Here is an 11,178-nt window from a genome sequence, read left to right on the forward strand (position 1 = left end):
TTTTATCGTCTTTCATCCTCACTGTTGTTAGTCGGAGGTGGGGTCAGTCTACTGACAACTGACAGGACAGGAAAAACATGGTGGCACATTGAACCTACAATGGCCTTGGCCCGTATTATGGATCAGGTTGATGTGATAGGAGCTTTCCTTTGTTTTTTTTTTAATGTGAGTGAGGCAATATTCTTATGCTGTAGATACATGGGAGACATTTTTATGGTGGAATCAAAGACTCAGATACTGAATCATCTTGGTACATTTACAAGTTGAATGTGTTGGTTTGGTTTGTGGATTTTGGTGAAACTTTGTTGAGGAAACTTAGGATCTGGGAACTGCAGGGGAATGGGACAGATTAGCTGGATCATCTCAAGAGAACTTTCATGTCTGTTAACGTGAGCCTGGAAGAGGGTTTTGGTAATCTTTGGGACTGTTTTGGATCAGGTTATCCACAAAAGAGTTGTTTCAGGTCCCCTCCCTTTCCCATTCTCTGCCCATCCTCCCTTGGACTATATGTCACCACCCTCATCCCAAATGCCCCTAATGTTTTTTTCTTGCTCCAAAGACTCCCACCCCACCACCCCCATCTTCTTCTTTGAGCACAAGGTTTTATCCTGTCAGATCCTCTTTTGTTCCTGGTCTCCAGTGTATAAATGTGGCGCTTGATTAGGGAGAAGAGTTCATCACTGAATTCTAAACTCTTTGACTGCTTTTATTTATTTATTTTTTTCAGGTTCAAGTGCTGGATTGTGTCATGTGACCATCCCAAAACTCAGAGCACCCTATGGCCATCCTTGCCCTCTGTCACATAACTTGAAAACTGCCAGATGGCCTTTTTGCAATGGTTCCCTCCAGGAAGCCTTGATCTCAGTGAAGAAGTCCTTTCCCGGCATTCCAGTGCCCCTGTCACCCCATACTCCTCAGTCACCCTTAACAAACAAAGGCAATCACACACACGGTGTAACAAATACACAAAGTAAATAATAATTACACTACTTACGATCAGAGGGGCACTGGCCAGGTCCACACACAACATAAAGTGGGAGAGGGGGTGCTAGTTCCCACTAGGTTGCTGGACTGTGCCCCCAAGCCTCTTTACCCCATGCCTCTTTGGGGATGAGGGGGACCAAGGAAATGAGACTTCAACTCTTAGATTTATGTTCATAAGAAAAAGACCCTCCCCCCAACAAAGGTCATTATTTGGTGGTGTTAAAGGGGCATATTCTAAGTGTCCCCCCAAGTCTAATGCTCCAGTTCTCTAGAATTTGTAGAGGGAAGTCACCTGATGTCTATTGCCCAACCCCCACCCTGTGCCAAGATCAAGAGAGAAGCATTTGATCTTGGAGGAGGCATCTTCTGTTCTTCAGTTCTCTGTTCCTCTCCTTCAACCAAAGAAATGCGAATGGTGTTGATGGTCAGGTGTATCTTGTTCTCCAAGATTGGGGTAGAAGGAAGGATGAAGAACAGGGCCAGAGAGGAGAGGCTGGGGGTTAGCGTAGCTGTTATATGGGAGGCGAGTTGAAATGCTTAACAGCCCCTGCCCATTCCTGTACCAAAACGCCACATCTCATTTTTTCACTATGGGAATGGGAAGAAGATACTAAAGCTCACCAACATCACCTTCCCAAGGGTGGCCACACACCTTTGCCCCTTCTACTATCTGGGCCAGTCAGGAGAGTCCTACTCTCGGGAAGAACAGGCCTTCCAGGTCATCTCTCCAGGCCGGGCTTTAGTTCAGTACTGTTTGCATCAGACCCATAACTGCTGGCTCTACTTAGAGCGACAGTTTTGCTGAAGGTTCTTTACCTCCCCTCCTGACATCCTCTAGGCTCTTGCCTGGAGCCAAGAGGTCTGTGGTGAGGTATGGATAGGGTGTGGATCAGGAGAATCTCAACTCCTTGGCTTCAGGCACACTGTCCAGCTGGGAGGCAGAGGGGAACTTGTACTCTGAAGCCTGTGACTCCTCTAAGCCTCACATCTCTTCACCACTACTCTGGTGCCCTGGTTATCTGTCCCACAGCGAGAGGTATTTTATGTCCATAAAGTGCCCGTGGTAAGTGCTCAGAATTCATCTCTTGGCTGTGGCGGGTGCTGCTATTTCTCATTCCATCGAGGGGAAGAAACTGAGGCACAGTGAGTCCAGAGGATGGTGGGTCAGGATTATGGGAGGAATGAATAGGCCCAGCTAGTCACTTGAAGTGGCAACAAGTCCTTGCCTATTTCCTAGCCTTCCAAACCAGGGAGTCTCCATCCTTCTAATCCTCCGCTCTAACTGGCCTTGTCAGATGTTTTCCCTTCCCCATTGTATTGTCCCCTCCCTGCTGCCAGGTACTGCTAGATTCCAAAAATAAAAGATAAAAATAATTATAGACACTCTGCTCCCTTGTTCTCCCCCCTTCCACCCTGAGCTTTGGGTTTGGAGGAACTAAAATGTCCCCCCTCCGGAATCCCTTCCATCTTGGTCTGCTGGCTCTATTCCCTAGCCCAGAGCAGTGATTTGGATTCAAATGCCCTGTAACCTTCAACCTTCTTACTACTCATTTCTTGACTCCTCCTAACCCTTCCCAGACCTGGGACTCTGGGATCTCTATACTCTTTTTATTGACCTGAAGATAGAGGCTGGGAGTAGGGATATTCCACAGGCTCTTTGGTCTCTCTCTTGGCTGGGGGGAATTTGGGCATATGTGGGTCACACCCTCCGGCTAAATAACTCAGGACTATGAGGGTGGATCTGAGGGTTAGTTTAGTGGCTCTCATACAGATCCTGAATGTTGAGGGTGCTCCCCTCCCCTTTACCCCACCCCCAGCTCCTAAACTCTAACCTCTTACCAGTTTCCATGACTGCTGGAATTCATTCGACCCATTTGGCTCAGGAAGGTTAAGTTGGGTGATTATGGGTTGGAAACTTCCATATGTTAGCCCTCTTGCCCTCTACACCCATTCCCAACCCTGGAGGCTTTTTACAAGTGCTTAAGTAGGTGGGTACTGAGGGAGAACAGTGGGTGGGTAGGTGGGTAATAAGGGAGAAATGGGGCACAGTGGGCAGGGGCCCTTCTATTTCAGTAAAGCCAAATACCAAAAAATGAAAAGTCACAATAAATAAATAAATAAAATTCCAAAATCCTTACTTTTGCCCCTGCCCTCACTTCCCTTTCCCTGGCCACTGCTGGAGGGAGAAAGGGAAGAAGCTAAGAATGGATTTTTTATTTCCTCCTACGGAGAATGGTAGTCAGGGGATCTCCCCAAACCATACCAAGCCCCTCACCTTGCCAGTGGAAGAAAGGAGGCTGGGTGTGGGGCTTTCTCCTATTCCATTTCAGCCTCTTTCTCACCTTTTATCTCTGCCTGGTCTCTGTCTCTTCTGCCTCTCTCTCCCTTTACCTTCTCACTGCTGCTCTTTTTGTTCCTCTGTCTCTATCCCTCTGCTCTACCTCTGTCTCTACGTCTCTCTTTCTTCTTGCCAAACCTTCTCACCTGCAAACCTCAAACACTCCCCACCTGACCATGCCCCCTCTTCCCCCGTCCCCCAAACCCCTCACCCATCAATCCCCACCTGCCTCCCTCTGTTGTATTGCACACTGCTTGGGCAGGGAACAAGGTGTGATGTTCATGGGAAGAGGTGGAGGGAGCTCTAGGGCCTGGGGGTATGGGGGTCAGGGCTGGGGGTCTAGGGGTAGGGTCTATGGGGGAGGCATCCTCTGTCCCCCACCTTAGGAGCAGCCACAGCGATCCACCACCATGCCAGGGATCTTGCCGTAGATAATCTGCTGCTTGTCATTGAAGTAGAGCATGTTGATTGGGGACATCTTGGTGGGAGTACAGCAGGGCCCAGCAGAGCCTCTTGGATTAGCCTGTTGCACCAAGTGGGTGTGCGGATATTTTTGCATGAACATGTACTCGCACTGGCCGGAGCAGTAGTTGGCCTTGTATCGTTTAGGCGCGATGATCCAGTCCCAGCCAAAAGCCTCAAAGTCCACTGTGAGGGGGTATCGGCAGCAGCGGGACTCACTCGAGTGCTCATCGCAGTCCAGGCCCAGGTTCCGCCGGGACCGTTTTGTGTTCTCTAGGACCCGAAGCTCCATAAAAGGATGCTGGGGGTGAGGGAGAGGAGAAAGAGTTGTGATAGAGCCCTAAAGAGCTCCTCCTCCTCCCTTTCCTTTCTCACCTGCCCTTCAACAGGGACATCAGAACAGAGACCATCCATTCCTTTGCTCCCATACCCCGTATCTTCTACCCTCTTTCCTTGAAAACTAGCTATCTGTCCTTCAGCTCCCTTCTCGAATTCCCCCTCACCTGGCAATCTGAACCTGATCAGCCCCTTGGCCCCAGGCCTCATCAACAGCCCGTTTTTGTGTTCTCTTGGGTCTCCCATTAACTCACACCTTCACCCCAAACCTACTTTTCAGCCGTTGCCTGGCTTGTATCTGAAAAATGATGGCTGCCACTCCCCACCCAGTCCCCCAAAACTGCTCCTCTAGAATCAGCTCCTGGCCCAAGAGAAATAATGTTGGTCCCCAGCCCTTCTCATCACTGGTCTACCTTTTTCCAACATCCCACCTCCTCAGGGCCAGGCTACACATATGTGACACCATCTCAGGCTCCCTGCTCACCAGCCCCTCAGCTCCCGGCCCCAGGGAGGTGACAGCCAGGTCTGTGCCACTGGGATCAAAGGCGTTGATCTCGATGCCCCAGTTGCTCTGTGGCTGGCGGAACCAGCTGTGTAGCACTTGCTTGAAGTCGATGCTCTGCCAGTGGCCTGAGCGTGAGTGCAGCTCAATCTTGAGTGAGCGGATACGGATGTGACGCCGGCCTCCGCCCCCTCCCCCTGCAGTCCCTTCCCCAGTTAGGGGCTTCAGTCGCAAGATCTGCAGGTAGACTGTGGCTGGGCGGGGCACAGGCCGTAGATACACCCACAGCTGGGCCTTCAGTACCTTTGTGAACATCACCTTGGGGCTGAAGTGGAAATGGCAGCATAGAGGGCTACCATCTGTCTGCACCGCAGGATCCGCTGATAAGAGAGAAGGGGGCACAGCATCAGCAAAGGGTTATTTGTGAAGGGCGTCAGCAGCCCTGGGTGGCACTGACAACTTGGAAAACTCCGCCTGAGTTGTCCAGTTCTTTACCTTTCTCTGTTTGTCTTGTTGATCACTATGTCACTGGTATTCAGAACAGTGCCTCCTTTCTTTCATATAGGATGTCTCTGCATCCATTTGCCCCAGTACATAGGATCCCCAATACCAGAAAGCCTGCACAGATAGCTATCAGGGATATCCCCTTCCACCTGCAGCCAGCCTTCCATTCCACCTGCAGCCAGCCTTCCATTCCTCCAACTTTCCACTCACCCGCCCCCATCCCCCCACCCCAGCATGTAGTGCTCCAAATTTTTCTGAACTTTTGATGCTCTTTTGAGCCAAACCTCATATCACACCTGCTGTCCCCAGGTCACCTTGCCCCATTTCTGCTCTGTGTTGTATGGTGGCCAGGTGGAGCCTGGCACAGCCCCTACCCCCAACCAGATGGCCTCAAGAGTGGATAACCAGGATCCAGATAGGGAACAGGAACTAAATGTACTCCATGAAGTAAACCAGAATTCAGATCTAGGCTTCTTGTACCATTCCTGTTAGAATACTCAGAACAATGGAGCTACTCAAACACTTCCTGTGCATCTGACTCTCCAATCCCTTGAGCCTGAGAACAAGCTTCCTCAGCTGCTTCCTCCTTGTCATCACCGTTACTGCCTCAACTTTTGAGGAACGGAAAAACGACCTCCATGTTGTTTAATTCTACTGCCCAAAGCATCAGCAATAATATTCAACACATCAGATCAACTGGAATCAGTCTTCTTTTCTCCCCTGAGTTTCCTCTGGTTTCTCAGTCCAGGGCCAGTATGTCTTGACAAAGGTTTACCATCTCAACTTTACATTTTGGCCCATTACCGCTTATTCTGGACTATAAATTGACCCTTCTTGGGTCTAATGGCTGATCCTCAGCATCTGCCTCTGCTTGCATTTCAGCTCCTCTCAGTTCCCCTTTCTAATCTCTTAAGTCAGTTGCAAATGCCCTAAATCATGTTTCCATTAGACAGGAATATCCATTCTCTTTCTAAACAGACTGAGAGAAAAAGAGTCGGGGATGGGTGTCCAGAGCTATGTAAGTACGACCAGGAAGTCCAGGACCTCACGTATCATGCCCAGCTCTTGAGTTCTGCGTAATGGAGGACTTAGCATCTGTTGTCTCCCGTCAGCACCGCCCCTACCTCCACCCCAGGAGAAGGAGGGTCCTCCAAGTGAAGTGAGGAGGAAAATGTTCAATGATCTTCATATATTCAGGAATGAGACACAAAGCTCCAGTGGTAGCTTCCTTCCCCTTGGTTCTGCTCTGAGGTCCGAGGGCACTGGTGGTCCTCCCAGCTACCCTCCTGCTGGAGCTGTAGTGCCAGCACACGACGGAGGTTCTGGGAGCAGAGATTCAGAGAGTAGCTGGGGCACGGAGGCTGTTGGTGAGATGGGGCTACTATGCCTGATTTCATAAGGTTGTCTTCTTTTCCCACCAGTCTTCACTATTAATCTCCGTGGGGGTGGACGCTTGTCAATATTGTGTCTGTTTTGCTCCCCGTTGTAGCTTCGATGCCTCCCATAACACCAAGCAGTGTTCAACAAATGCACGCTGAACGAACTCCCTAAGCTCCAAATCTCAAATTCTCCAGGCAAGGGCCTAAAAGTTCTTCCCGGCATCTAAACGCTATTCTTTGACTACAATCAAAGTGTGTTTGATCACTGCTTGACTCCTCATTAACCTGTATCTGACCTTACCCACCAAACTTCTCAGTGATAAAGATAATAATTCTTGTTTCACAGAAGCGCTCAGCATTAAATAAAGAATGAAAATAGTAGTAGCTGCTCAAGAAGCGCTGGTTTATTGTTAGTTCTGTAAGCCCTAAACATACTGCCCTACCTAAGCTGACCCAAGGTTCGGAGATGGAGGATTGGGCACCAGGGCCCCATCCCTCTAAGGCTTTCTTCAGACAGAGTCCCCTAGGGACTTCAGATAGACACCCCACGGAGTCACCGTCCCCTCCTCCCCCCAGTGGATGTGGGGACAACTGGTACTACCAGAGGACTGGGCCAAGATGGATGGAGAAAGAAGAGGCAAAGAGGAAGAGACAGGAGAAGGAATAAGCTTGGGATTTGAAGAACACTGGCTGAGGAGGGGGAATGCGAAAGGAGTAGGTGGAGGCTAAAAAGTGAAAGGAGGAAGGTAGTGAGCCCAGTGGGGTAAAGAGAAAGGATAGAAGGATACAGAAAGGGGAACAAAGGAGAAGCAGGTAGTGCCACAGAGGGAAACAAGAGGCTTGAGAGAGTCCCCAACACACACATAGGCCCAGCTCCCAAGGGGAGGGGAAGGAGCCACATCTGTGTTGGATTGATCGGGTTGATGGCAGGCAGCAGGTCAGGTTTAGTAGGCGGTGCTGGTCTGGAGAGAGGTCATTGCACTATTTTCAGCAAAAGCCCAACCCCCTCCCAGCTCACCACCTCCTCCTCCACCACCACCCCCCCAACCCCTTCCACACTCCCCATACCCAGGCTGGAAGGCCTAGGGGCAGGAGGTTGGGCCGAGAGGGCAGGGGCCTCTTGGTGTCTGAGAGCAGAGAGAAACTGAGGGGCTGGGCTTGGCTCCCAGAAGGGCAAGGGGGCTGGGTTCCCAGGATGAAGGCTGGGGTGGGAGAGCCTGAGAGGGTGGAGGGAACTAGGGCAGGCACTGCAGCCTAGGAGAGGTGGGGGCGGGGGTCCAGGGCTGAGGGCTGGGGGAGGGGAGGAAGGGGGAGGGGAGCGGAGGCCATCTCTGCTGACAAACACCTCCCCCGATTAGCAGAGCACAAGTCTCTTATTAAAGCGGGTCCCTGGGGATTAGACTATAAAAGTCTCTTTTTCCTTTTCCCCTCTCTCCCTCCCTTCCCCTCCGCTCCCCCTCCCTCTCTTTAAGAGCTCAGCTTTGCTCTTAAAGGGGACGTACAATACCTGGCTGGAGACCTAGTTCCCTAGTTATCCTTAAGTGGAAAGAGGGCGGGAGTTCGGGTAGAACCCCACCTACTGGTGTTCTTCCCTGCTTCCCCCCACCCCAGCCTAACCTGCCCTTCCCGATCCACGCACGTAGAGCGTCTTCACTTCCTGCACTCCCATTACCAAGACTAAATCTGGGCTCCTGCCTGTTGGTTAAGAGATGCTAAGGATGGAAAGAGGCAAGGGAAAGGTCAATCACCCATTCTGAAACTCCTTACACACACTATACCACAGCGACCAGAATACCTTTTCCCGCTGTACCCTTCACCTTCTTCCAGCAAACTCTTTTTCAGAATTCCTCTACAACTGTTTCCTAGAATCCCCGCCCCCACCCCTGCCTTCAGTCAATCTTAGGCTGACCCTAGCTTCTGTAAAGCAGAAACCTTAAAAACACACGGGAGATTGAGGAATCCGGACAGATCCCAGGCTCTCTTTACCACCACCACCACCCTCCTCAGCAAGTTTCCTAGTCATTTGGGTTTTCTTTTCTTTCTGGCCTGGCCAAGTATTGCGGAGTTAGGGTCTGCGGAAAGACTAGTGGCAGTATGAGGCACTCAGCCTCCCAGAAGCACACCTGGGTTCCTGTGCCTCTCCCATGGGGTGGGCCACTAGGACTGCACCTCAGCCCCCAGCTTTTTATGACCCATCTGCCAATAAACCAGTCCCCCCCCTTCTGTTCAGAACCATAAAACCAAACTGTGGAGTGGGGGGAGTGACTTTGCCAAACCACTAGGGAATAAGGGAGGGCTTGGTTCCCTGGAGTTGGGGCGGGGAAGGGGCGAAGGGACCTCAGCGGGGGAGGGGAAAGGGAGTCATCTGACCCTAGGGAGAGCTGGTGGGGGGGGCGGGGGCTGGGGACGGCGGGGGGTGTTGGCCTGGATTTTCCAGGCCATAAAATTTCAAAGCAGCTCAAGTCTATTAACATGTTCATCTTCCGTTTGGCCAGGGGCTTGAATGCCTGGGTTCCCCCCTCCCTCCTTGTCTATTTCTTTTTCTCCCTAGGTCTCCCTCTCTCTTCTCAAGTCCGGTTTCTAGTAGGGGCGGGTGAATACGGAAAGGAACGATAAGCTTTGAGTAGCCAAAAGGGTGCCCTTAGCCCTAGCGCAATGGAGTTGAGTTCTCTGAGCTCGGTCAGTACCGAGAAGGCACAGCATTTCCAGCCCCTTGGGAGACCGGGTGTCAGAAGGGCTCTGGGTGAAATGAGTGCCAGCTGGGCTGCCGGGAGAGACAGAGGGCTCTGGGACCTCACTCCTGCTGGAGGGAGAAGAGCACTCAGGTCTCCTGCAGCCCAAGTGGGCGCGTTGCGGAGCCAGGGGTGGAAAGGGTGGAGAGCTGGTGCCAAGGCCACTGGGACGCAGAGAGCACCGCAGCCCGCTAGGGACTGCGGGGGTCCCGAAGCGTCCCGGTTCGGTTCTCCAGCCTCTCCACCATCGCCCCTCAGGACTGAGCTGCTGCCCCTTCCACTCCGCTGCGAATGGGCCCCGGCTCCCCCAGGCTCCCCGCAACACGGGTCTTTTTCTCACGCACGGGGTGGAAGGCAGTACTCGAAACCCTCTCGGTTCGCCCTCCCACCTCAGGGAACGGAGTGTGCACACGACTCCGCAGCCCATCTCCACCGCTCGAAAAACTTCTACGGAGCAGCCCCCGCCCCCCAATCAGTCAAGTTTTCGCAGAAAAGGCTTCTGGGCCAGAGCAGCCGCGAGCGCCCCGCTTCAGAGCCGGAGGCGCTCACTTTCCCGGAGCCCGAGCAGGCACCCCACTGCTCGCGCCCCGCCGCCCACTTACTCTCCTGAGCCATGCTAATGACAGTCTCGGTGGTGGCGTGGTACTCGTCCTCCTCCAGGAAGTCCTCGGGCTGCAGCGCGTCGCCCTGGAAGTCGTGTAGGTCCAGGATCTGCTGTAGCGGCGGCGCCTTGGGGAGCAGCTGCTTCACCACCTCGCGGCTGATGTTGGGCGCCTCCTTGAGCCGCAGTTTGCTCAGGATCTGCGACTTGATGCTCTCCAGGCGCAGCTCGCGGCTGTGCTGCCGCCACACGCACACGGGGCAGCCGTCGGGCTCGGGCGCCGCGGACGGGGCCGGCCGGCTCGAGCGCTCCCCCCCGGCCCCCGCCGCCGCCGCCGCCGCCGCCGCCGCCGCGGGGCCCTCGGCCGCCTCCCCCCGGGGCCGCAGCTCCAGGGCGAGGAGCAGGAAGCCCAGCAGCAGCGGGGCCGCGAGCACCATGCTGGAGGGGAGGGGAGGGAGGACTGGGGGGCGGGGACGCCGGAGTCCCGCAGGGAGGGGGCGGAGGGAGAAGGGAGGGAGGAGGAGGGGGTCCGGGCGGCGCGGGATTGGGGGCTGCCCGGCCGAGGGGGGGCCGGGGGGGCCGGGGGCGGCGGGCGCGCGGGCGGGGCGGGCGGGCGGCCGGGGCGGGCGGCTGGGGGGGCCCGAGCCCGGGCCAGGCCCTTTATAGCCCCGGCCCCCGTGTCGTCAGCGGCCGCGATTGGCTGCGGAGCCAACAAAAGAGGCAGCGCTGTCATCCGAGGCGAGAGAGGGAGCCGGAGAGAGCCGAGGAAAAGAGAGAGAGGGAGGGAGAGAGAGAGAGAGAGAGAGCGCGAGAGCGAGCGAGGGCCCAGAGAGAGATGAAGAGACAGAGATACTGGGGTGAGGGAGAGGAAAGGAGAGATAGAGAAAGTCAGACTCAAAGAGACCAAGGAGAGACAGAAAGATAAAGGGGTAGGACACAGATCAGAGACAGAGAGATAAGAGCAGCAGCAAGAGGAAAGAGAGAGACAAAGGGGAGGATAAGAGTCAGAGGGGAGAAGACAGAGAGAGGAGAGACTTAGCTAGAGAGACAGAGATAGAGAAGGAAAGAGACTGCTAGAACTGGAGGGACAGTTAGAGGGGGAGAATCAGGGACAAAGCAGATGAGAGAGACCAGAGAGAGGAGAGAAGTATGGCCAGACAGAGGGAAGAGATGGAGGTCTATGGAGCCAGACCACAAGAGGTCAGAGATGCAGAGAGATGGGAACAGGGGCAGAGGAACTGATGAGACAGAGACCAGAGCCCTGGGAAAGAAGGCGAGGGAGAAACATCTGGAGAGGGAGGCTTGGGAGATGCCAAGGGAACCAGTGAGGAGGCAGGCAC

At 53.8% G+C, this 11,178-nt stretch overlaps 1 protein-coding gene across 1 annotated transcript; it reads right to left on the bottom strand.

Moving 5' to 3' along the window:
- Positions 1-681: 681 nt before the first annotated feature.
- Positions 682-10,361, bottom strand: GDF11 (growth differentiation factor 11). The gene is made up of 3 exons (XM_039216887.1): positions 9,840-10,361; positions 4,605-5,002; positions 682-4,085 (listed from the first exon to the last, which is right to left on the bottom strand). The coding sequence occupies exons 1-3, from the start codon at positions 10,273-10,275 to the stop codon at positions 3,705-3,707; spliced, it is 1,215 nt and encodes a 404-aa protein (XP_039072818.1). The 5' UTR covers positions 10,276-10,361; the 3' UTR covers positions 682-3,704.
- Positions 10,362-11,178: the final 817 nt, after the last annotated feature.

The sequence above is a fragment of the Hyaena hyaena genome, unplaced genomic scaffold (assembly GCF_003009895.1).
Source record: "Hyaena hyaena isolate Hyena2069 unplaced genomic scaffold, ASM300989v1 scaffold_655, whole genome shotgun sequence".
NCBI classification, from domain to species: Eukaryota; Metazoa; Chordata; class Mammalia; order Carnivora; family Hyaenidae; genus Hyaena; species Hyaena hyaena.